Source organism: Salmo salar, chromosome 07, assembly GCF_965601325.2.
Source record: "Salmo salar chromosome 07, fSalSal1, whole genome shotgun sequence".
Taxonomy (NCBI): Eukaryota; Metazoa; Chordata; class Actinopteri; order Salmoniformes; family Salmonidae; genus Salmo; species Salmo salar.
The window spans coordinates 58714941-58741478 of NC_138297.1; the positions used below are offsets into that span (position 1 = coordinate 58714941).

The following is a 26538-nucleotide window of genomic DNA, read 5'->3' on the forward strand; positions in this document are numbered from 1 at the left end:
TGTTGTCCCCTTTGGCTGACTAACCCCTCAACCATTGTTGAAGGCTGTGTCCCTAATAGCACCCTACTCCATAGGGAGTCCCCATAGGGCTCTGGTTAAAAAATGGTGCACTAAGTAGGGAATAGGGTGCCATTTGGGAAGCTGACGTAATGTAACAGGCGGGGCTGGGCCGGTGTCCTTACTTACTCAGCCAGAGTGGGCACTTGAGGTGAATTATTGTTTGTGAGTGGAAACTTGGCCAGATAACCCTAGTGCTGCTGTCTCAGGACTGAGTAAGACCACTGTCTCCTCCCTCCCTCCCTCCCTCTTCCTCTCTTTCCAGTTCACATAGTTTCTTTGTGTGTCTCTTTCTATCTCTCTCTGTACGCCCCTTTCTCTCTCTCTCTCTCTGCTCTCCCTCTCTGTACACCCCCACCCCTCTCTCTCTCTTTCTGTAGACCCCCCCCCTCTCTCTCTCTGTGTACACCCCTCCTCTCCCTCTCTGTCTCTCTGCTCTCCCTCTCTGTACATCCCGCCCCTCTCTCTCTTTCTGTACACCCCCCCTCTCTCTCCCTCTTTCTCTCTCCATCTGTACACCCCTCTCTCTCGCTCTCTCTCACTCTCTCTTTGTACACCTCTATCTTGCTGTATATCCCTTCTCTCTCTCTCTCTCTCTCTCTCTCTCACTGTATACCCCCACTCTCTCTCTCTGTACACCCCCACTCTCTCTCTTTCCCTTTCTTTCTCTCTCCCCCTCTCTCCACAGCTCCACTGCAGCTCAGGGTCTAGCAGGGCTGTTAACATCTCTGTTGCTGTATTGCCCTGGTCAATGTCTGCTGCTGTAAATTCCAGGAGTAGTTGGAAACAAACATAACCAGGACAGAACCCCCCTCCCTTTCCCCCTCTCTATCCCTCTCTCTCTCTCTCTACCGCTCGTTTCACTTTTGTCTCCCCTAACCCTGTGCTCATGTAACCGATGTGAAATAAAATTTGATTTGAAATGGCTAGCAAGTTAGCAGGGTGCGCGCTAATAACGTTTCAATCGGTGACGTTACTCGCTCTGAGACCTTGAAGTAGTTGTTCCCCTTGCAGAGGGGCTTTTGTGGAGCGATGGGTAGCGATGCTTCAAGGGTGGCTGTTGTCGATGTGTGCAGAGGGTCCCTGGTTTAAGCCCAGGTAGGGGCGAGGAGAAGGACGGAAGCTAAACTGTTACACTCACCCTTCTGTTAACACCTCACACCGGCTCTGGGCTCTGAGGGTCGTGGTGTGTGTGAGCCTCGCGGGACAAGGTCTTGTGTGTGTGTATGTGTGTGTGTGTGTGTGTGTGTGTGTGTGTGTGTGTGTGTGTGTGTGTGGTGTGTGTGTGTGTGTGTGTGTGTGTGTGTGTGTGTGGGTGTGTGTGTGTGTGTGTGTGTACGTACGTGTCTATGCCTGTGTCTGTTTTGGCCACTGCTTCTTCTCTTGGTGGAAAATATGGGGGCTGTCGTTGCTCATCTTTTGCCGTGTCAGCAGTGTATGTGTGTTTATTGTGGAGGTAATTGGGAGCTCTATACCACACTAACCCATGTTTGCCCCTTCTCGGATTTTAGGAAAATGTGATTACGGTAATTATGGCAGGCTGATGATATGCTTGATGGAATAAGTGTTTCTCATTAAGATCTGTGGGCCCCAAACAACCTGCCTTGATATAAACCTTGACAGCACCCTAAATGGCACCCTATTCCCTACATATTACTCTAACTCATCTGTCAAAAGTAGTGCACTATATAGGGAAAAGAGTGCATCGGGGTCTGGTGAAAAGAAATGCACTATGTAGGGAATAGGGAGCCATTTGGGACCCAGACAACATCTGACAATATAGACACTGTCTTAAGTACTGGCTGGGGCTGAGGCACAGTCAGTCCTACGCTAATAACCACTACCCTCTTAATACCAAATCCTCTATGTCCTTTAGATAGGGGAGATGTAGGTGTGAAATGTAACTGCACCCACTCTGTTGTTGAACACGACTTTATTCTGCGATGAAATTCAACACATCAACTTGGACCTTATCAGTGCCATCTATGTTTATATCAATGGATGTTTTTACAAAAAACGAAATATCTGCTTCTCTTCTACATCACATTTGCAACATTTCTGTTTACACTTTCCTTATACTAGCCTTGGGTGTGATGGGGCCAAAGCCACATTCATGCTTTGTGTAAATGCCAGTATATAAACACACAAAAGTAGGGTATCTATTCAAATGTTTGTGTCTATTTCATTTTTCACAGATTTTTCTTCTTTGCCCCTCCCTCTCTCTCCCCAGTCACTCTAAACGAAGGAAGTTGCCCTGCCAATGTGCTGAGCGAACGGAAACAAAGGTCTGTTTCAAGAAACAAAAGTCATGGAGAAAGATTGGTGACAGAAGGAAGTCATAACACAGCATGTCCTGACAGATAGGAACCCTGGCAATTTCCACGTTCACACTTTCCGCTTTCTCAACATCGATCAAGGGTCACATGACTGGAGAGCGTTACTGTACATGAATGGATGGGATAATGAGCCACTGTCATGTGTTTCAGTGAAATGTTCAGCACAGCAAACGGGAGGTTGATCTATCTTTTACATGATGGTAGTAGTCAAGCCTACATTTTCTTTCTCTCTCCCTGATTTGCTATCATACTTTCACATTTCCCTAAGTGTATTGTTACCTGTGTAGTCCTACAGTAGATCCCAGTAGATCTGTTTCAGAGGGGTTGGGTTAAATGTGGAAGACACATTTTGGTTGAATGCATTCAGTTGTGCAACTGACTAGGTATCCCCTTTCCCCTTATCAACCCCCAGTAGTATCACAAAATGTGATAAGAAACTAAGAGGTCTGCTACCAAGTTCACTCTCTCCATGTGCCTGGAACCAAAAACGCACAATGCCACCTGCTACACGTTGTTCTTTTTAACCCATAATTAGGCTATTCATCTGCTTTCTCACTCCAATGTCTGTCTGTGGAGCCCCATAATTACTGGTCTATGTTAGGATAAACCCTAGACGGCGGCCATCTTGGGTATATTTGCTTGGCTTCTCTGAAATATCAACCTTAGAGTAAATGACTCTCATATCTTTTGGTCTTTTGGGGATTATTCTCTCACTGCTAGATCATTTGATTATGTCAAACTTAATACAATGCGGAAATGTATCTTATAAGAATTTCCTCTTTTTATAGATTGGCGTGGTTTGTCACTATCTTTAGCCACAGGGTGTGAACACATTAAAATGCACAGTGGTTTATAATGACACTTGACATTTAAAGTGTCATGCCAGGCTGAAAAACGTAAGAACTATTTCCACCAAACCGGGTTGATACAGCCTTCAGCTTTTGGGAAATGTTTGGTTTCCCCAAGATAAACCACAAGGATCAAATCACTAGAATGGACATTCAGATTTTTTAATATATTTGTTTATTTTTCACCTTTATTTAACCAGGTAGGCCAGTTGAGAACAAGTTCTCATTTACAACTGCGACCTGGCCAAGATAAAGCAAAGCAGTGCAACAAAAACAACAACACAGAGTTGCACATAAACAAACGTACCATCAATAACACAAAAGAAAAATAGAAAAATCTATGTACAGTGTGTGCAAATGTAGAAGAGTAGGGAGGTAGGCAATAAATAGGCCCTAGAGGTGAAAATAATTACAATTTAGCATTAATACTGAAGTGATAGATGTGCAGATGATGATGTGCAAGTAGAGATACTGGGTGCAAAGAGCAAGAGGGTAAGTAATAATATGGGGATGACGTAGTTGGGTGTGCTATTTACAGATTGGCTGTGTACAGGTACAGTGATCGCTAAGCTGCTCTGACAGCTGATGCTTAAAGTTAGAGAGGGAGATATAAGACCAGCTTCAGAGATTTTTGCATTTCGTTCCAGTCATTGGCAACAGAGAACTGGAAGGAAAGGCAGCTAAAGGAAGTGTTGGCTTTGGGGATGACCAGTGAAATATACCTGCTGGAGCGCATGCTATGGGTGGGTGGTGCTATGATGACCAGTAAGCTGAGATAAGGCAGGGCTTTACCTAGCAGAGACTTATAGATGACCTGGAGCCAGTGGGTTTGGCAACGGATGTGTAGTGAGGGCCAGCCAACGAGAGCATACAGGTCGCAGGGGTTGGTAGTATATGGGGCTTTGGTGATAAAACGGATGGCACTGTGATAGACTACATCCAGTTTGCTGAGTAGAGTGTTGGGGGCTATTTTGTAAATGACATCGCCGAAGACAAGGATCGGTAGGATAGTCAGTTTTACGAGGGTATGTTTGGCGGCATGAGTGAAGGAGGCTTTGTTGCGAAATAGGAAGCCAATTCTAGATTTAATTTTGGATTGGAGATGCTTAATGTGAGTCTGGAAGGAGAGTTTACAGTCTAACCAGACACCTTATAATTCAAGTCAATGTTCTGTTATGGTTAGATGGGTAATTGTATTTCTATGACTTGAAGTCCCAAAACCCCTTTGAAAATATCAACCCTGGTTTAAGGTTTTATTTTTTTTATTTCAGCAATTACATTTACATTACATTTAAGTCATTTAGCAGACGCTCTTATCCAGAGCGACTTACAAAATGGTGCATTCACCTTATGATATCCAGTGGAACAACCACTTTACAATAGTGCATCTAAATCTTTTAAGGGGGGGGGGGGGTTAGAAGGATTACTTTATCCTATCCTAGGTATTCCTTAAAGAGGTGGGGTTTCAGGTGTCTCCGGAAGGTGGTGATTGACTCCGCTGTCCTGGCGTCGTGAGGGAGCTTGTTCCACCATTGGGGTGCCAGAGCAGCGAACAGTTTTGACTGGGCTGAGCGGGAACTGTGCTTCCTCAGAGGTAGGGGGGCCAGCAGGCCAGTGGTGGATGAACGCAGTGCCCTTGTTTGGGTGTAGGGCCTGATCAGAGCCTGAAGGTATGGAGGTGCCGTTCCCTTCACAGCTCCGTAGGCAATCACCATGGTCTTGTAGCGGATGCGAGCTTCAACTGGAAGCCAGTGGAGAGAGCGGAGGAGCGGGGTGACGTGAGAGAACTTGGGAAGGTTGAACACCAGACGGGCTGCGGCGTTCTGGATGAGTTGTAGGGGTTTAATGGCACAGGCAGGGAGCCCAGCCAACAGCGAGTTGCAGTAATCCAGACGGAAGATGACAAGTGCCTGGATTAGGACCTGCGCCGCTTCCTGTGTGAGGCAGGGTCGTACTCTGCGAATGTTGTAGAGCATGAACCTACAGGATCGGGTCACCGCCTTGATGTTAGTGGAGAACGACAGGGTGTTGTCCAGGATCACGCCAAGGGTCTTAGCACTCTGGGAGGAGGACACAAGGGAGTTGTCAACCGTGATGGCGAGATCATGGAACAGGCAGTCCTTCCCCGGGAGGAAGAGCAGCTCCGTCTTGCCGAGGTTCAGCTTGAGCTGGTGATCCGTCATCCACACTGATATGTCTGACAGACATGCAGAGATGCGATTCGCCGCCTGGTTATCAGAAGGGGGAAAGGAGAAGATTAATTGTGTGTCGTCTGCATAGCAATGATAGGAGAGACCATGTGAGGATATGACAGAGCCAAGTGACTTGGTGTATAGCGAGAATAGGAGAGGGCCTAGAACAGAGCCCTGGGGGACACCAGTGGTGAGAGCGCATGGTGCGGAGACAGATTCTCGCCACGCCACCTGGTAGGAGCGACCTGTCAGGTAGGACGCAATCCAAGCGTGGGCCGCGCCGGAGATGCCCAACTCGGAGAGGGTGGAGAGGAGGATCTGATGGTTCACAGTATCAAAGGCAGTAGATAGGTCTAGAAGGATGAGAGCAGAGGAGAGAGTTAGCTTTAACAGTGCGGAGAGCCTCCGTGACACAGAGAAGAGCAGTCTCAGTTGAATGCCCAGTCTTGAAACCTGACTGATTAGGATCAAGAAGGTCATTCTGAGAGAGATAGCAGGAGAGCTGGCCAAGGACGGCACGTTCAAGAGTTTTGGAGAGAAAAGAAAGAAGGGATACTGGTCTGTAGTTGTTGACATCGGAGGGATCGAGTGTAGGTTTTTTCAGAAGGGGTGCAACTCTCGCTCTCTTGAAGACGGAAGGGACGTAGCCAGCGGTCAAGGATGAGTTGATGAGCGAGGTGAGGAAGGGGAGAAGGTCTCCGGAAATGGTCTGGAGAAGAGAGGAGGGGATAGGGTCAAGCGGGCAGGTTGTTGGGCGGCCGGCCGTCACAAGACGCGAGATTTCATCTGGAGAGAGGGGAGAAAGAGGTCAAAGCACAGGGTAGGGCAGTGTGAGCAGGACCAGCGGTGTCGTTTGACTTAGCAAACGAGGATCGGATATCGTCAACCTTCTTTTCAAAATGGTTGACGAAGTCATCCGCAGAGAGGGAGGAGGGGGGGGGGGGGGAGGATGATTCAGGAGGGAGGAGAAGGTAGCAAAGAGCTTCCTAGGGTTAGAGGCAGATGCTTGGAATTTGGAGTGGTAGAAAGTGGCTTTAGCAGCAGAGACAGAAGAGGAGAATGTAGAGAGGAGTGAGTGAAAGGATGCCAGGTCCGCAGGGAGGCGAGTTTTCCTCCATTTCCGCTCGGCTGCCCGGAGCCTTGTTCTGTGAGCTCGTAGTGAGTCGTCGAGCCACGGAGCAGGAGGGGAGGACCGAGCCGGCCTGGAGGATAGGGGACAGAGAAAATCAAAGGATGCAGAAAGGGAGGAGAGGAGGGTTGAGGAGGCAGAATCAAGAGATAGGTTGGAGAAGGTTTGAGCAGAGGGAAGAGATGATAGGATGGAAGAGGAGAGAGTAGCGGGAGAGAGAGAGCGAAGGTTGGGACGGCGCAATACCATCCGAGTAGGGGCAGAGTGAGAAGTGTTGGATGAGAGCAAGAGGGAAAAGGATACAAGGTAGTGGTCGGAGATTTGGAGGGGAGTTGCAATGAGATTAGTGGAAGAACAGCATCTAGTAAAGATGAGGTCAAGCGTATTGCCTGCCTTGTGAGTAGGGGGGAAGGTGAGAGGGTGAGGTCAAAAGAGGAGAGGAGTGGAAAGAAGGAGGCAGAGAGGAATGAGTCAAAGGTAGACGTGGGGAGGTTAAAGTCACCCAGAACTGTGAGAGGTGAGCCATCCTCAGGAAAGGAACTTATCAAGGCGTCAAGCTCATTGATGAACTCTCCAAGGGAACCTGGAGGGCGATAAATGATAAGGATGTTAAGCTTGAAAGGGCTGGTAACTGTGACAGCATGGAATTGAAATGAGGAGATAGACAGATGGGTCAGGGGAGAAAGAGAGAATGTCCACTTGGGAGAGATGAGGATTCCAGTGCCACCACCCCGCTGGCTCGATGCTCTAGGGGTATGCGAGAACACGTGGGCAGACGAAGAGAGAGCAGTAGGAGTAGCAGTGTTATCTGTGGTAATCCATGTTTCCGTCAGCGCCAGGAAGTCTAGGGACTGGAGGGTTGCATAGGCTGAGATGAACTCAGCCTTGTTGGCTGCAGACCGGCAGTTCCAGAGGCTGCCGGAGACCTGGAACTCCACGTGGGTCGTGCGCGCTGGGACCACCAGGTTAGAGTGGCAGCGGCCACGCGATGTGAAGCGTTTGTATGGCCTGTGCAGAGAGGAGAGAACAGGGATAGACAGACACATAGTTGACAAGCTACAGAAGTGTTGTTTCTTGTATTATTGTCTCTTGTGTCTTTAGAGAACTGTTTCACTTTGATATCCTTTTTCTTCTGTCCTGATTTTCTCTTTCTTTTCTTCTGTTAACTAGATATTCTTTGTTGTTCTTCGTTAGCTAGCTAGCTTCTTCCAAAAGAGTCCCTAGCAACTGCTTAGCAACTGGTAAACAATTCAGCTTGCTAAGATAACTACAATTTTATGAAAAATAGTTATTTTTCAAAAGCCTGTCTTTGTTTGTTGCTTGTTTTTTCTCCTATTCAGTCTTGCAGTTTTCTTTTGCTTTTTTCCGATGTACTTCACTCTAAAAACCATGTAAATTTCAATATTTGTAGGAGCTCATTTTTCAGCTGCTGCTGCTCAAATTGGAGTTCCGGAACTATGCAATGATTAAATAGTTGATTTAGTAATATATGTTGTATTGTAAGGAAATTAAGCCAAGGTATTTTAAAGTCCCCAAAGCATACACGGGCTGAAACTGTCCCTTCATAATGTAAATCATTTGTTGTCATCATCCATTGCTCTAATGACCAGACAATCTGGATTGTCTCAGAAAGCCCTGCTTGGAACAGTTAATGTGCTTCATAGCCCGTTGAGAAATGGGTTTTGTTCATTTCTGCACATCAAGACCATTCCCAAAGTCTTTAAATGGATTTAACCACTGTTAAAGTGAGCTCAACTGAGCAAACATGCCGAATGTTAGCACAGAGCATAATTCAAATTCATTGGCTGTCATACTTAGATAAACAATACCGACTACAAACATTGTTTAGCTTGCTAGTAATGGGAGAACAAATCATGTTACGGAAAGACGCTCAGAGAATGGATGGCATCCTCCACTGCAATAAATCATGCTCTTATTTGATTTACCCACCCAACCTTTAATGAACTATTCCTAATGACTTTCTCATAGTCCCAAAACACGGTGTGTGTGTGTGTGTGTGTGTGTGTGTGTGTGTGTGTGTGTGTGTGTGTGTGTGTGTGTGTGTGTGTGTGTGTGTGTGTGTGTGTGTGTGTGTGTGTGTGTGTGTGTGTGTGTGTGTGTGTGTGCAAATTTGAAGTGTGGATCTCTTTTTTCCATGGCAGCCAGCGACATCATCAGCCATAGCGTGAAACAGCTAGGCCCTGCGGTGGAAAGGGAAGGGCTTTGTCCCAAATGGCACCCTATTCCATACATAGGGCACTACTTTTGACTAGATCCTTATGGGCTCTGGACAAAAGTAGTGCACTATATAGGGAATAGGGTGCTACTTTGGACGATACCAAGCAAAATTGCTCTGCTCTCCGTGTTAGAGGGACATCTGCTCGAGGGCCGGGCACAACGCTACAGGCCTCCAATCAGAGAGGCCCGAAATGAGAGCCTCTAAAGCTGAACTGTGTGTGTATGAGAGAGGGGGAGAGAGAACTGGAAACTGGCACACATAAAAATAGGATACGCGTTCTCCCACAGCTCCACAAGATTTGGAAGGCCTGCAAGGAAACTTGTTTGTTTGCCTCATGTGGCTCATGAGAGGCCTAGATATTACTTTTGAAAAGATATCAGCTGCATAACTCCTGTGGTGAAATGCTTCTGGTTTGAACTTCGAGTCAACAGCGGTCATTGACACCCAGTCCCAGAGACGGCTGAGAGGGACGCTGAAAATGGAGGATGGGAGATATTTATGTTGTTAATTTCCTTCCCCTCTCTCTGTTCTGTTCCTTCCCAAAACTGGTTTGTGATTCAGAGCTACCGATTGAACATTACCACATTTAGGTCCAAATTACACAACATTTAAACAACTTCTTTCTCCTGTTTATAAATCCAGAGCGGTAAATTGAAGAAGTGCAGCAATGTGTTTTGTGTTCAAAAATTGGACCCATTATGTGAAGAGTAGCTAATATATGGCTATGGATCCTGGTCAAATAATATGTGCATTCTTTACACAGTTGAAGGTCTGCATGCATTGCTTTGATGTAATAATCATAGAGGCAGTCTGGCAGAGATTATGCAGCATTATGTATGCTCAGATCAATATGGGTCAGATAATGGGTGCAGAGAATACACAGATCAATGGTAGCCAGACGTCACACGCAGACACACACTCCGACACACACATGCACACAATGACAAGCGCACACACACACTCGTGCACCTACACACTCCCACACACACACAGAAGTGCATGTACTGTACACACACACACATTCAAGGGCGACCTTGTCCACCGAGGCTCACACACACAGCTCTCTTGCACCTCTCATGGCATCTCCTGTGTGCCTCTGGAAATGTGACATCAACCAGTTTACAACCTGATATCACACCCTCATTCCAGGAACAACCTCGCTATCTGAAGTTAACAACTATCAATGGATTGACTCAGAGGTAATGTAGAGTTTCATTGTTAAACTCAGATTAATGACACTTAAGCCTGGGGAGCCAGGGTAGGAAAATGTAATACGCTGAAGTTTAGTGCAAGATGTTATGTACTCTGTACTTTGACATTTTAGCCTTATGTATAATATGAGTAAGTCCTGCAGTGTTGGAAGAGAACAAGGTGCCACTATTTCAGAACAGCTTTTGGTGTACAATGCAATGCATGCTCAGTGTGTGTGTGTGTGTGTGTGTCGGTAGGCTATTCAGATAGTCAGTACTTGTGATTCAGACTTGATTTGTGCTATATATATGTATATATATATATATATATATTATTATTATTATTTATTTTTTCACTGCAATATAATAGGCAGATTCTGTAGCCCATTACAAACGAATGTGTCGCTCCTTCACCCTTATGTGCTGAAGAATCAAACACTGAAGCATTGAATACATAGAAAAATCGCGACGTCATGGAAAGAATGACGTCAGGTTTGATTAGCCACCGGGAAGGTGGGTGGAGCTAACACAACCGACACGGCCAGGGAGATGCACACACAAATAAACAGATGTCAGTGATCATTTAATGCTGGTTAAATCATACGATGTAAGAACTGATCTTTGCATGCATCAGATTTTTATAAAGTAAGACCGGGCAAAGAGTGGGTACGAGGATCTCCATCCGTGAACGGAATTGATGACGTAACCGTTTCCACGGGCGACTGATATGTTGGTTAAGCCAATGGGGATCTACATTGGCCTTATTGCCCCTCCCCCTGAAGTGAATCACATGTCCCTTGCGATGTTGTGACAGTGTAGTGGGCGGGATTTTTACTACAGATCGGGAAAGAGGGGCAGTCTGTAGTGAGATACTGAGGAGAGGGAAAGAGAGGAAGGACTCAGAGGTAATATTCGGAAAACGGAGTAAGTACTTTGTTTGATATTTTTTTGTACACAAATATATATATTTCCATAAGTAACAACATGGACATAAGCCAAGCTTTGATTCTGGTAAGCAATAGCGAACCGGTTTGGTTTTATATCCTTTACAGTTTTAGCTTAACGGTAAACGTTAGCTAGCTCAGTGCAGCTGCTCGTGAGTTCATGTCTACCTTGCAAGCTAGCTTCTACTTTGGTAAGAAGATGGAACAACTGACATTGAGCTTCTTGTTCTTTACACCACAATTTGCTTCGGACATTAACCTACCTAACGTTTTTCAGAACAGGATCTTATTGACAAGTTAATGGAATTTCCAACGTATTGTAACGCGCGAAAATACTAACTCGCGGGTGACTTGGTGTTTGAAAAGTCGTGTAGCTAAATAACGTTAGCGGTGTAACGTTATTTTGAAATGGGTTCGACTGCACACACTAGGTTTGGAGGAGCTCGTGGACAGGGGGTGGAGGTTGACGCCTAACCTCTACTGTACTAAGGAGTGAAGAAGAAGCAAAAGTCGTGGTGAAAACGACTTGAAATAGCTTGTTGAATTATTTGTGAGAGTAGTTAGCTATGTGAATGTTATTTGAGTCCAGCCATGCTGGTCGACTCGGACTCCAATTTAATTCAGAATCTTAATTGCTGGTTTATTTTTATTCAGCCTGAACTTGTTATTAACGTAACGTTAGTTGGCTAATAGTTGACTTGACACATGCAGTGTGCTCACTCCATAATGAGTCAATAACCTGTAACTTTGGTTAGCTTTCTTGCCGCACAGGGACCACGTCCGTTGCTTTATGGTACTGTTAAAATTTATACATAAGTTACAATTTCTCAATTGAACGTTAGTTGCCTTACATTTTGCTTGGTTACATTGGCAATTTTGCCGGTTAACTACCTAACGTTAAGCCTTGACGACGACGGGTACTCCACTTGAAATTATTCCATTGTGTTATTCCACTGCACTGGTCAGTTCTAATGTCAGGTGCCCAGTTGGTTAGCTAACGTTACATTTTAGCTAGCTAGAGAGTAGTAACCAGTGGTTGACTTGTGACATAGCTAACTTGCTAGCTAGGTAACAGTCCTGACTGACAGCTAACGTTACCCAGTTAAACGAAGGATATACTGTAGCTAGCTAGGTGAAACGTTAGTGAACCAGCTGCTAACATTGGCCAACCTACCTTTAACGTTACATGTTTTGCAACGGTAGCTACGCCGCAACACATCGTTAAGTTAGCTACTAGCACTTCTGTCTGAACTCCGTCTTTGGAACCTGTCATGCATATCAGCTTGCTGATATGCACTCTGGATGCCAGCTGAGACGCCGAAATGTCAACTTAGTACACCTAACGTTTACAAGTTACATTACCGCCGGTATATCTATTTAGATGTAGCAGTGTCCATCGCTGATCCATCTAACTAGCTACGACAGATCCATTATCCTGTCATGCTTTCTTTTCGCTCAGTGTGCCACCATTAGCTACCAACCTCGAGCGCGATTATTTGTTCACGTTATGACAAGGCAACGTAACCAATCATTTGACCTTGACTACAGATACTCTAAAGGCAATTTTGTACATATTTTTCTATTGCAGAGCTTATGTACTGGTCCCAGTGTGATAGGCGACGAGCTATCACGTTTTGGTGTCTAAGAGAAGGGATCAGTCCTTATCCTATTAAATGGCACCCGGCGTGCTGCACTTTGCCAGCAATGCATTCTAGTCTCTGCTGAATGCTGAGCTTCGAATGAACGCTGCTGATTGACCATGTGGATTACGATCACTTATCGTTTGTGAATCTGCCATCAAATTGCAAACATTAGGGATTCCATTGATCTGTGCAATGCTTGTATTGAAGTCTAGTAATGTGCATTAATATGCATCCACAATACACATGGTATAATATTTGAAGAATTTCCAATGCTGTAGTCATGTAAGAGAGGTATGGTGATCATTGGACAAGTTGTATAAAATAACGTTTTTAACCCATATCAGTGTAGGATATGATTTTAAGCTTTTTTTGGTGTCAGGGTGTTCTCATATGTGAAATATCATTGTTCTCTCTGCTGACTGCTGTCAATTTGATCAAGATTTCGTTGCATTCTGAATGCATTCAATAGGAGTGGGATTTCTATCTTCTAGACGTTTGCCTTTTATAGAGCCATACATTTTGGCCATAAAAAAAAAAAGAACTTTGTGTGTCTGAGGCTGTAGTTTTAACCAAAACTGTCTCACTCAGGAATGAACCAGAAGCCGTGCAGCAGACTAAAACTGAGCATACAGTAATATAAACCTTCTCACTTGCATGGTATTGGTCAGCTTTTGTCCCTGTTCAATTATTAAAACAGGTGTATGTTCTGTGTATTGCATAGGATTTCTATGCCAATGATTCATGAGTTTCACGATCAGCCGACTAATTATTAGTCTGATACTAGTACTGAATAGGATTTTAAGTCAGTCTCTGGTGTCTGGTCTTACGTTGTTTTGGAAAGTAGGCCTTTGAGTGGTTGTGGTTCAGTCATAGGTTTTAACCTAATTAAATCGGTAGGCCGACACTACCTCAGTACAATAGCTATAGGATTTCAGTCTTCTCATAACATATTTGTTGGTAAATTAGGATTATTGAGCAGCAGTAGGCTTTGTAGTTAATATTGATGGCATTTAGAATAGACAGGTGTCAAAGTATATGCTTGTTTATTAGCGAATAGGTACTATTAGGATTAGGTAGGTACTATGATGTAACAAATAATTACAACGTTTTGGACAACGTGCTGTCTATTCCAGGTAATGATTTGGCCCTATCGACCCTGCATCCCAGACTCATCGTGGACATGGACCCTGGCGGGGTTGCCTGATGCATGCTCACTCAACTGGCTACCTGCTAAACCATATTTCACACTCATGTTAAACATTGTCTATAATTGTCAGGAAATCTAACATTCAGCATCAAATCTAAGAAATGACTACTATTATCCTCCTTTTGTCTTACTATTGTAAGACCTACTATAGAAACTTAATGGCGACTCCTACTGCAAAAGGCACAATTGGTTATGTAAAAGGCAATGGCGCCGTTGTCACATTAATCTGAGGTGACATTCAACCCCATGTAGGCTATCATGGACAGCTCAATATAGTCTGCTGTACTATTAAGTAGGCCTACATTGTATAATGCTGGTGTGATGCGTATCTCCTCAATATTGTAAGGGCAAGGATATTCCTCACTGCGGTTTAAAGGCAAGTTGAGTCTGACTCATGCTGGCTCAATTAGGCTCGAGTCTAAACAGACACATAGGCTCATATTTCCTTCTCTATCGGCATTCTCAAGTGTTCTCTTTTGAATCAATTTGGCATAGAGATAAAAGATAAAGAGCATTTTCTTAATTTAGGGTTTTACAATTTTTTTTACATTGTAGAATAATAGTTTGTCTTCACTATGAAATAACACATGGAATCATGTAGTAACCAAAAAAGTGTTGAACAAATGAAAATATATTTTTGTTTCTTCAAAGTAGCCAGCTTTGCACACTTGGCATTCTCTCAACCAGCTTCATGAGGGATGCTTTTCCAACAGTCTTGAAGGAGTTTCCACATATGCTGAGCACTTGTTGGGTGCTTTTCCTTCACTCTGCGGTCCAACTCATCCCAAACCATCTCAACTGGGTGGAGGTTGGGTGATTGTAGTGGCCAGGTCATCTGATGCAGCACTCCATCACTCTCCTTGGTCAAATAGCCCTTACACAGCCTGGAGGTGTGTTGGGTCATTGTCCTGTTGAAAAACAAATGATAGTTCCACTAAGTGCAAACCAGGTGGGATGGCGTATCGCTGCAGAATGCTGTGGTAGCATGCTGGTTTTGTGTGCTTTGAATTAGGGCTGGGCGATATGACGATATATATTGTGTGACGATAGAAAAACGTCTATCGTTTCATAATATCAATTGGACACGTGTGGAAGGAAATTTGCAACGCAAACAAACATGGAGGACAGTGAACGTGGCACGGAGACCGTACCTAAAAGAGGGTCTACTTTGGTCGCATTGTCATGGTTTGGGTATGAAAGGTTTGACACGAACCAGAAAACCATCCCCTGCAAAATATGCCGCAGGCCGGTCTCGACAACAGGCTCAAACACCACTAACCTCTTTTACCACCTACGCAAAAATCATGTAAAACAGTACGGAGAGAGTCTACGGATGAGACCCCAGAAAGTACAGTCGGGTGCTCAAAACAAACCCCCGACTCAGACGTTGCAAGAGGCTTTTGACCGCGGCACCATATGGCAAAGAATCACCAAGATGGAAGGAGGTAACAGCTGCCGTTACAACTTACATCTGCGAAGACATGGCCCCAATTTACACAGTCGAGAAACAGGGGTTTTGTGAGTTAGTGCAAACACTTGACCCAAGGTATCAAATGCAAATACATTTTATTTGTTGAGTATAATTCAAAATGTAATAAGAAATAGGCCTTTACATGTGGTCATTTTATATACACTATTTATTCATTGAATTTACAGAAAATGTGCTATCGTGATGTGTCATTATCGGGATATGAAATTACCTATATCGGAATATAAGATTTTGGCCATATTGCCCAGCCCTACTTTGAATTCTAAATAAATCACTGACAGTGTTCCCAGCAAAGTGCCATCACACCTCCTCTATGCTTCACAGTGGGAACCACACGTGCAGAGATCATCCGTTCACCTACTCTGCGTCTCAAAGACATTTACAATTTCCGTCAGTCTAATGTCCATTGCTCGTGTTTCTTGGCCCAAGCAAGTGTCGTCTTCTATTTGGTGTTTTTTAGTAGTGGTTTCTTGCAGCAATCTGACCAGTGCCTTAGACCGCTCCCGAGTGGCGCAGCGGTCTAAGGCATTGCGTCTCAGTGCAAGAGGCATCACTACAGTCCCTGGTTCGAATCCAGGCTGTATCACATCCGGCCGTGATTGGGAGTTCCACAGGGCGGCCCACAATTTGCCCAGCGTCATCTGGGTTTGGCCGGGGTAGGCCGTCATTGTAAATAAGTATTTGTCTAGTTGCCTAGTTAAAAAGGTTACATTTTAAAGAAATAATAATACAATTAAATGAAGGCCTGATTCACAGTCTCCTCTGAAAAGTTGATGTTGAGATGTCTTGAACTCTATGAAACACTTATTTGGGCTGCAATTTCTGAGGCTGGTAACTAATGAACTTATCCTCTTCAGCAGAGGTAACTCTGGATCTACTTTTCCTGTGGCGGTCCTCACGAGAGCCTGTTTCATCATAGCGCTTGATGGTTTTTGCGACTGCACTTTCAAAGTAATTGAAAATTTCCGGATTTACTGACCTTCATGTCTTAAAATAATGGACTGTTGTTTCCCTTTGCTTATTTGAGCTGTTCTTGACATATGGACATGGTCTTTTACCAAATAGGGCTATCTTCTGTATACCACCCCTACCTTGTCACAACACAACTGATTGGCTCAAATGCATTAAGAAGGAAAGAAATTCCACAAATGAACTTTTAAGGCACACCTGTTAATTGAAATGCATTCCAGGTGACTACCTCATGAAGCTGGTTGAAGTAATGCAAGAGTGTGCAAAACTGTCAAGACAAAGGGTGGCTACTTTGAAGAATTTTAAATATAACATTTTCATTTGTTTAATACTTTTTTGGATGCAACTTGATTCCATATGTGTTCATATTTTTGATGTCTTCACTATTTTACAATGTAGAAAATAGTACAAATAAAAACCCTGTAATGAGTAGGTCTGTTATAACTTTTGACTGGTACTGTATCTATTTGTCATAGTTAGTAGGCCTGTGTCAGTCTGCATATAAGAAAACAGTCCTGTTGAATAGCCTAGAGAGACACATGCAGACACATGCATACAATCTTATTTTGTTTGAAATTAGCCTGGTAAATGTAGCCTACAGATTAAATGCAATCTCAATTGACCACCCAGCATATTTGTTTAAACCCAATCAAGGAGCACAACATTTTACCAAAATAGGAGGAAACCCCATGATGAATCAGAAATAGTGGGGGCAGCAGGACACACAATGGTAGTAAATGTCAGGGCAGCATGACCTTAGTCTAGGGCTGGGCGATATGGCAAAATATCATATGTTTTTTCCCCCTCACATTTGACGGTATTTAATGTTTTAGAATTATACAAGTTCTGAGTTTGCTTTGAGTAGTGCGTGACCCTATGGTGGAAACAAACATTCTAAGATATTTCAATAGCTCTTCCTCCATTCTAATTGTTTTATACAGTTCAATTCAACTAAAATATTTTTGTTGCATTTCTTGCACCCATTAGAGATAATTTCCACACTGCCACGTAGGGCTGCACGACATGGGCAAAACATGTAGGCCTTATTTTTACATTACATTTACATTATTTTTAACCCTATGTTACATTTGCGATTTCACTTGCTATTTAGAGTAAAACACTTCAGTGAACTGTTGGAAATATAATTATTTATAATTCTATAGTTAGAATATAATAGTGGGCACTTTGAATACAGTGTTTAGTATGAAAATGCCAGGTAGGAGTTATTTAAATAGGGTTGGAACCAAGTGTTAAGTGTTTCCTAGGGGACCCTGTATTCTTTGGCTACATTGAATGATTTCTCTTAGCTACTTCACGTAGCTAACATTCATGCTTCACGTATACCTCTTTGATTTAGAAGATACTGTTGCACAAACAACATGAGGATTTAGGTCTACACCATCACTGGTATTATCAGGCTGTAAAGCTAGTTACGTTTGCTTTGACTCAGGACATTTATTGGCTAGCCAGCTAACATGATTTAGGCCCAACTTGCTAAGAAAAGACAAACTAGCCGTTTTGCAAATGTAAGACACAAACTAAGTGTAATTCTAGGTTGCTAGTGTCTCTGGTCAAGCAACAACAAATGTGCTCCTTGAGTGACGGGGTGGTGCTATGTCTGTGTGGAAAGTGATGCCGGAGAGAGATGACTCAAGTAGCGGAGTAAACTATCAAAATGGACATTACACACGGCATATCACATTTAACAAATCAAACATTCAAATCCCGTTCATAGAAGGTAAAGTCAAAACCCAAACTGGTCCATGCATCAATACCGGTATATCGTAAAATATGTTATACCCCCCTACCTCAGGCCGTAGAACTGCCCAGCAGAGTCAGTTAAAAAAAGGAGCGCGAAGGCTCTCAACTTTAAAGATGGCCTGCTCTTGAAAATGAAGGACATACAAGTTAAATAAAACCCTAGCCTCCATAAATCTACTTCAATCCCCTTTTAAAAACCCTCAAGAGGCTCAATTTATTCCATTTGCTTGTACAGAAGGGAAAGTGGAGACGCAAAGGACGATTTTTAAATGTCCCCCAAGAGACCATCACAAATCTCGATTTCAATGAGCAGAAGAGCACTGGGAAGAGGAAGTGTGTCGTAGAGTTGACGCCGGGCGGGGACACCTCTGCATGGTGTCGTGAATTGGCAGGCTGGTCATGTAGAACAGAGTAGAGAAGTGCCCAGTCTCTGGTGTGAAGTGGCCCTCTGATAGCACTGAGCCATGCTGCATGACATGAGTAAGGCTGGGTGCCTGCCTCTGCTTTGTGCCCTCCACATTTACACGCCCTGACCCACTTCAGCAAGGGCCAGAGTGGGGAATGGGGACAGGGAGGGGTAGTCTGTAAGATGCTAAAAATACCCCCATCTGCACCAGCAAGACCATAGCAGAGGGATCCCTGGAATGGCTGTCCTTGACTCACAACGAGTAAGTTGGCATGTAGAGGGGTTCAAAGTGCCAACCATGACCAAGAGGGTTTCCTTAGTTTGGGGAGAATTGCTTGGAAGTCCAGCAACAGATAACATTTGTAACAGATCTCTATGGCCAAACAGTACATCTCATTTTCTGCTCCCTGGAAAGGAATAACTGCTGGGCATTTTTATGACAAATGTCTTTGTATACGGTTGTAAGTGAAACCCCAATAGATTTCTTTGGTCTTCTCTTACTTAGTAAGGGTTTTGCTGGTGTTGTGCACAAAGGGTTAACCTGGCTCCTATCCTTGTTCAACCATACCATGCCAGCTGTTAGCTCGGTGATCCAATCACAATGATTTTCCACTGTTGTGACATGTGATCTGTTCCGCAACCTGAAACTGTCACCACTCAGCAAATGTTCGCACTTCCTTCATCTTGGCGGTGCAGCCGCTCGGAGGGGGACAGGCTCAGAGCATGAGATGTGAGGACAAGGAAAATGGAGCCTGGCTGCCGCCATTACTTTGGGGTTGAACATGTGTGTTCGCTGGGTGCTAAGGGCAACTCAAATATGCCAACCATTTTTAGAGGACCTTTTTAGGGGGGGAAAAACACATTGAGCGAGTCACACCGCAATAGGCGCAATAACATGGTAAGTCATCTGGGCCACAGTCGAAATTCACTTGAATTTGTCTAAGTTGTGGAAAGATGCCGTTCCTGTCAGGCAGAATGCAAGTTGCCAGAGTTTCAATAAGGAACTGCAACCCTCCTTGTCTAAATGGGCCACACTAAAATTAGAGCATAAATTCTACTTAGGCAACGGTAAAAATTTTCACTTTGTTTTTGCACATCTCACAACTATAAAAAACACTACCACGTGAAATATTTTGGTGGAAACCTCTGTGTACATTTCAACCTCAACCCAAACTTGTGGCCAGCAAAAGGGGTATTTCCCTCTCAAATGAGATTTTATGTCACCTCAGAATTGCAACCAGCCCTGCAATTATGTTGTGTAAAGAATAATAAATCCTGTCCTTTTTTCCATGGCAGATGGCTCCAAATAGAATTGACACGTGACTAAATAGTTTCTCAAAAACAAGTCTGAAAGTAGTGGGTTCATTGGGTTGCTCTCATTTGTCCAGTTACTGAAATTACATTTGTCACTTGTGTGAATGTACCACATTCGCGCCCTCATTAAAGCACTATTTTCTGGGCATCTTAGAATATGCAGGGATTTTGGCCTAATGCAGATGCAATTATGAATATTATGTTCCTGATCTGACTTGAAAAAGGGAAGCGTGCTCACTACTTTTTCTCTCATTCAGTTCATTGTTACACTCAGACAGTGAATAAAACCGACTGCCCAGCTGGTGACCTCTTTGAGAGAGGGAGTAGGAAGTGCGTCCCCCCCCTGCCCTACAGTGGTAAATTCCTCTAGAACAGTGATTTTTTTTTTTAACCTCCCTGGGCAAGGTCTAGTCAACAGCCAGTGGAATCGCGTGGCGCGAAATACAAATACCTCAAATGCTATAACTTCAATTTCTCAAACATATTACTATTTTACACCATTTTAAAGACAAGACTCTCGTTAATCTAACCACACTGTCCGATTTCAAAAAGGCTTTACAGCGAAAGCAAAACATTAGATTGTCAGGAGAGTACCCTGCCAAAAATAATCACACACCCATTTTCAAAGCAAGCATATATATCACAAAAACCAAAACCACAGCTAAATGCAGCACTAACCTTTGATGATCTTCATCAGATGACACTCCTAGGACATTATGTTATACAATACATGCATGTTTTGTTCAATCAAGTTCATATTTATATCAAAAACCAGCTTTTTACATTAGCATGTGATGTTCAGAACTAGCATACCCACCGCAAACTTCCGGTGAATTTACTTAATTACTCGCGATTAACGTTCACAAAATACATACATTATTTAAAGAATTATAGATACAGAACTCCTTTTATGCAATCGCGGTGTCAGATTTTAAAATAGCTTTTCGGCGAAAGCACATTTTGCAATATTCTGAGTAGATATCACGGCTAGCTAATTTGACACCCACCAAGTTTGGCCCTCACCAAACTCAGATTTACTATAAGAAAAATTGGATTACCTTTGCTGTTATTCGTCAGAATGCACTCCCAGGACTTCTACTTCAACAACAAATGTTGTTTTGGTTCGAAATAATCCATAGTTGTATCCAAATACCTCCGTTTTGTTTGTTCGTGCGTTCAGGTCAGTATCCGAAGGGTGACGCGCGAGCGCATTTCGTGACAAAAAAAATGTCAAAATATTCCATTACCGTACTTCGAAGCATGTCAAATGCTGTTTAAAATCATTTTTTACGCGATTTTTCTCATAAAATAGTGATAATATTCCAACCGGGCGACGTTGTATTCATTCAAAGAGAGAAAGAAAAACATGGAGAATTCACATGAACGCGCATCTCCAGTGTCACTGTTCTCAGCCGGACCGCTCACAAAATCTCCTGCTGTTTTTCGCCCAGAGACTGGAGAGACGTCATTCCACTTTCTGGCGCCTTCTGAGAGCCAATGGAAGCCTTAAATGTCACGTTACAGCAGAGATGCTGTATTTTCGATAGAGATGCCGCAGAAGGAGAACAAATTGTCAGACAGGGCACTTCCTGTATGGAATCTTCTCAGGTTTTGGCCTGCCATATGAGTTCTGTTATACTCAGACACCATTCAAACAGTTTTAGAAACTTTAGAGTGTTTTCTATCCAAATCTACTAATTATATGCATATTCTCGTTTCTGGGCAAGAGTAGTAACCAGTTTAAATCGGGTACGTTTTATATCCGGCCGTGCAAATACTGCCCCCTAGCCCCAACAGGTTAAACCTCTCCTTTGGGACCCCCAGCTGTTCCATCTCTATTCCAGAGCGAGCACATTTTTGAAAAGTTATTTTATTTTGCAGAGTAGAAGTTTGAGAACCACTGCCCTAGGGGATTCACTGTCCTATTTTTAACCTTGAGCCAATATAGGTTGGGTCATTTTCATCATTGCCCATTTGAATGGTCTTTCCATACAAGCTGCCTTTTACATGTTATCTTTCCTGATGTTTTTTGACTTCCTAATTACGGTTCATCCCTCTCCCTGCTTTGAACATGGCACTTTTCCTTGTAGTGATTCTAAGAAATTAGTCAAAATGGAATCGTCCTTAAAACAGGCTGACGACTGCTGTGCTTTATTCTTCACTTTGGTCAGCAGAGCAGAGACTGGATCTCCCAGATGATGCCAGAGATTGTCTAATTAGATTAAAAAGGAGTATTTTCTGAGATGATCATTCAGTGAGCGCCAGCCCCATCTCCCAATGAATCGCTGCTAGCCAAAGTGGCGACACCGAAAGTCAAATGGTTTTTAATTGCACAACTGAAATAATAAGTGTAGCAGGGACATTTTGATGGACTCTGTGGATATGGAGATTCCTCTGGATGTAGGAAGGGTGTTCGCCTATATAGCTACTTCACATTAAGCACCAAACACTGTGGGAGGAAGCTGGGAGATTCATGAGTTATAATTCTTGCAGTAATTCCAGTTAGGCTAAGTGAAATGCTCATATTTTGACTTGTATACCAGTTGAATGGACTATAGAACTCTACATGTGCGTTAGTACATACATTATCATACATTAACTACAATACATTTTGTCTGGCTTTGCTTTTACTGTAGTGACCACCTACATCTGTTTGCCTGTGCTTCTCGTGGGGTTTATAGTATAGAGAGAAATATGCAGTAAGTAGGGATGTTAACTGTTAATCTAGCCCCTGAAAATACATTTGATCGGTCATGCTTATCGGTCTATAGGTTAATTTGCATAATTGTGTGGAATTAAGTTGGCACGTGTGTATTTTTGTTAGTCGTCATGCATCTTATTTATCAAACATGCACAGCATAGTTTGAGCCTAGTTTGAGGAGCGGGATATCTTACCACCTGTCAGAGAGCGCCAGAGTAGCTCCTCACTGGAGTGAAACGTGCTTTTGTAAGCCCAATCAACAAAGCGCAACAAATAAATATTCTACATGCAATCGCCTGTTTAAACTTCGATGGCCACGATTTAAAAATGACTTTTTATTTCAACTCGTAATTAAAGTACTTCTCCCATTTGAGTGCATAGGCTATCGTCAACGGTAAGCAGGCTATCAGTGCGTCACCCACCTCTTTGCAATGAACTTGAGGCAGTAATTATCTGAAAGTTAACATTTTACTTCAAATAATGAGGCATGTCTTACCTTGCTTCAAAGTAGCCTGGCGAAAATCCATCCATAGAAATGTGGAGGCAATTAATTTATAAAGACTTCCTGATGCCATTAACCAGCATTTCTCCTGTTCTATTGGTTTTCATATCGACTTACTTTCGTTGTCCGGAAGCCGGAGGCACAATCGTAAAAGCAACTCATCCTCGTCGTTGTTATAGATTGTCCCCCTCTTTCTCAGTTTCTGAGATGTTGATCTGTCACATATGGAACCTCTCGCATTAGGCGTGCTGTTTAGAACGCTGCTTTCCAGCTAATTGCATTTTGGCAAATGTTTTAAAATGACTTATTAGCTGCTTCATTACAGGAGTTGTATGTTCAATAAAAGGCTATAGCATTTTGACTCTAACACAATAGGCTTGCTATTGTTACGTGTTTCCATTAAGCTCTTAATGAAAAATGTCCAATCCTTGTATGCATGCATAGTATCAGAGAGGAAGAGGCTAAGTGAGAGGTTCAGCTCAGCTCTCGCCAGAATCTTATCAAAACAAGCCCAATGCATTTCTGTCGCCTGCCTTGCAGCCTTGGGACGACTGCCTTTTTGTTAGGGTGCCGAAATAAGCATCTCGTCATTATATACAGATCTCTGATAGTATTTTCTGTCACATTTTACTATTTTTGAAAAATGTAACCGTTTGTTAACCGGTTAATGAGGGTCAGTTAGTCGGCAGCCAAATTGATCCCTAACAGTAAGGCAATTACTGAATAGCGGAGGTGCATAAAGATGGCGGCCCTCATGCACTTACCACAAATTACTCGTTTTGCTAAGTTCGCAGTATTGTACATTGCTCAATAGTGCAAAGTCAGTCTTTTTTTGGGATATTAGCAGAGTAGACATAATCCAAATTGTTGCTTCAAGTTGCTGGTAATTTGAAAAAATGTAAAGGGGATTTGTTCTGATTTATTAGCACTTTAACTACGGCGGGCGATATGGTTCAAACTTCCTGGATAGTGCTAAAACGGTGTCATATCTGAATTCTGCCTCCTTTATGCACATTTGTCAGGGCTCAAGGAAAATACTAATGTTGAATAACATGTCAGCCCTGTCTGTCCATGAGTTTAAATGGCTGACTGCTTCCCACGGCGGTGTGCCTCAAATAAGTATAATATTTTCTCTTCTAAAGGATAGCGTATCAAGTTGAGTCTTTGCCAGTGACCTGTGGTTCCTACAATCTATTTTCAGTGGTGCTGTGAAGTGAACGACTACAAGCGTCTTTACCTGATAGTTTGGATTATATCATCAGTGTGTTGCCTTGTGACTTTCATAAGTGCTAGTATATTATTGAAATTAAACATGCCATTTGAACTCTGAATGACCAAATTTACTTTTTCTCTCCTTTCAGATCCTCGAATGCTGTCTTCTCTCTGAGTCTGTGTGTGAACCTCGGTCAACATGAAAGAATAGGGCCACGGTCTGAGGGAAATGGCTTTTGATCTGTCCAAGTCCTTCTACCTGGAGTCGCCTCATTTCACCACCATCATCCTCTGAAGGACTTGTAGCTGTTTATGGGAACTACTGCTGAGCTCGCTCGCTGAGGATTTTAGCTCTCCCTTTGGGACGCCATTTTTCACCGTAGCCGACGGAGCGCACGCAGAGGGACATTATGGCAAACAACTCCTACAGCGGAGTGAAGAACTCCACGGCCAACCACCATGGGGACTTTGGCTGCTCGCTAAAGGACCTGCGGTCTCTCATGGAACTGCGGGGGGCAGAGGCAATAGGCAAAATCGGGGAAAGTTATGGGGACGTTCAAGGACTCTGCACCCGATTGAAAACGTCACCTGTAGACGGTAGATACCGCCTCATTCTATTTCTCAACCAATTCACCTTCATCACTCATTTGGATTAGATCTGTTGTTCTTGAATGCTAGTTGTGAATGCTAGTGACACGTGTGGTTCTGAAAGTGTTTCATGGCAAAAATGCATTGCTTAGCAAGCATGTCATTGCGCCGTGTCATCCACAGCACCTTGACATCACTTCCTTGGAAAGCTGGTGTCCTAGTAGACAGGTGGCCGGGGGGAGGGTGGCACTGACCCGGTCCAGGCCTTGAGCTATTCCTGGGTTTGTGTCTCTTTCTCTTTCTTTTTTTCACCTCTGGTGCGTGGAGGGAGGCTTCAGACAGACCAGCTGTCTGCCTGGGCACAGTACCGGACTCTGCAGGTCAATGTTCCACATGTGGGGACAGGACAGGATGGTGTGCGCGGCTAGTAACTGGTTTAACGTTGTGGTGTGGGGAAGACATGAGCTCATCTCCGGAACTGGTCTGCTGGCCTGTTCTGTTTTGCTCTGCCTCTCTCCAGCAGCATGGCATGCATTTATCCCCCTTTCTCCATGCCCTGGAGATGAGGGTTGAAAACACATTACCAGAGTCTGTCCGAGAGTATTCCTTCCTGCTGTCGCCGGGGCTCAGGTCTCTCAGGGCTCTCCCCAGCAATGTCTCGCTCCATGTAGCAGCTAATCTAGAAAAATGCCACTGCTTTTTAAAGTGTGTGTATATTAGTCCCTACCACCAATGCAATATTTATCCTATTTTTAAAAGGCGGGTAAGCAGCACCACTGTTCCGATCCTCAGGGACGTTCCATGTTGTCTGCTTTATATCCTGCCTGTGTGTGTGTAGGCGCTGATCCTCTGTTCACTCAGCAGATCTGGCCATGCCAAGTGTGTGGAAAAAGTGCAGAGTCACTTTACATCAGGGACTTGCCTGTGTAGAGCCTCTCCTGCATACATTGGTTTACTGCTCTCTCTCCAGTCTCTACATAGAAGTTGTTGTGCCTAATCGCCGGCATGACCTGGAGTGAACTCTTGGGGGAGGGGATTTTCTGTTTGAGCCAAGATTAAAATGGCACTGCATATCCACCACAGTCAGTGCCCTGCACTGTTTCAGTACTCGTAGTGAATGGCCTGTACCACATCTGTTTGTAGGTTCTACAAACCCCTGTGCCACATTCATTTGTTGGTTTGAACTTCAGATGTGGCACAGGGGTTTGTAGGTTTGAACATCAGATAGGTTTGTATTAGAGTTAACATACCATGATGTTATAGTATATACAATATTTAAATGATTTGGACAATGGTTGCCCCATTTCATCCAATTTTTTAAAAATTTGATCATATTCATAGCTGACATTCTTTAAAAAGGAAAAGCCACACTCGCTCACTATTATTAACTCATTGTTTTATTCAAGTTAAAATATTGCACCTTCCCAGCAGTGTAGTATTCAATATCAAAATAGTTCAACTAAAAAATAAATGTGAGAAATAAGAAAGTAAGAAAAAAACCAAGACAATGTGATCTATATACAGCGTCGGTGCCAGTAGCAAATTTACAATGATCATCGTCTAAACTGAGCATCTGTGTCAACCGGTTGAAATGCCAAACAGAAAGGCTGCTCATACTTGAGTCTTGAATGATCCCAAATGTCCTAGATCAGTTATGGTACTTGTCCTCTCCTGCCCTTTATTAAGTGAGTATTGAAACGAGACGATTAACAGACAGAAGTATATAGGCCTAGTCATAGCTGGATTCTGTTCTGCCAGCTCAGTGTAAAAGTGCCAGAGTAAGGCTCCAACTGGGGTTTTGATGTACATGT

At 43.6% G+C, this 26538-nt stretch overlaps 1 protein-coding gene across 7 annotated transcripts in view; it reads left to right on the forward strand.

Annotated features, from left to right (window-relative positions):
* The first annotated feature begins 10793 nt into the window (after positions 1–10793).
* LOC106608917 (plasma membrane calcium-transporting ATPase 1-like) overlaps positions 10794–26538 on the forward strand; it is a 57641-nt gene continuing 41896 nt past the window's right edge. For all 7 annotated transcript variants that reach the window (XM_014207126.3, XM_014207129.3, XM_014207127.3 and 4 more), the window contains exons 1-2: positions 10794–10915; positions 24289–24736. In XM_014207126.3, coding sequence (XP_014062601.1) covers positions 24550–24736 — 187 coding nt within the window. In that variant the 5' untranslated portion in view covers positions 10794–10915; positions 24289–24549. The remainder of the gene's footprint in view (positions 10916–24288; positions 24737–26538) is intronic.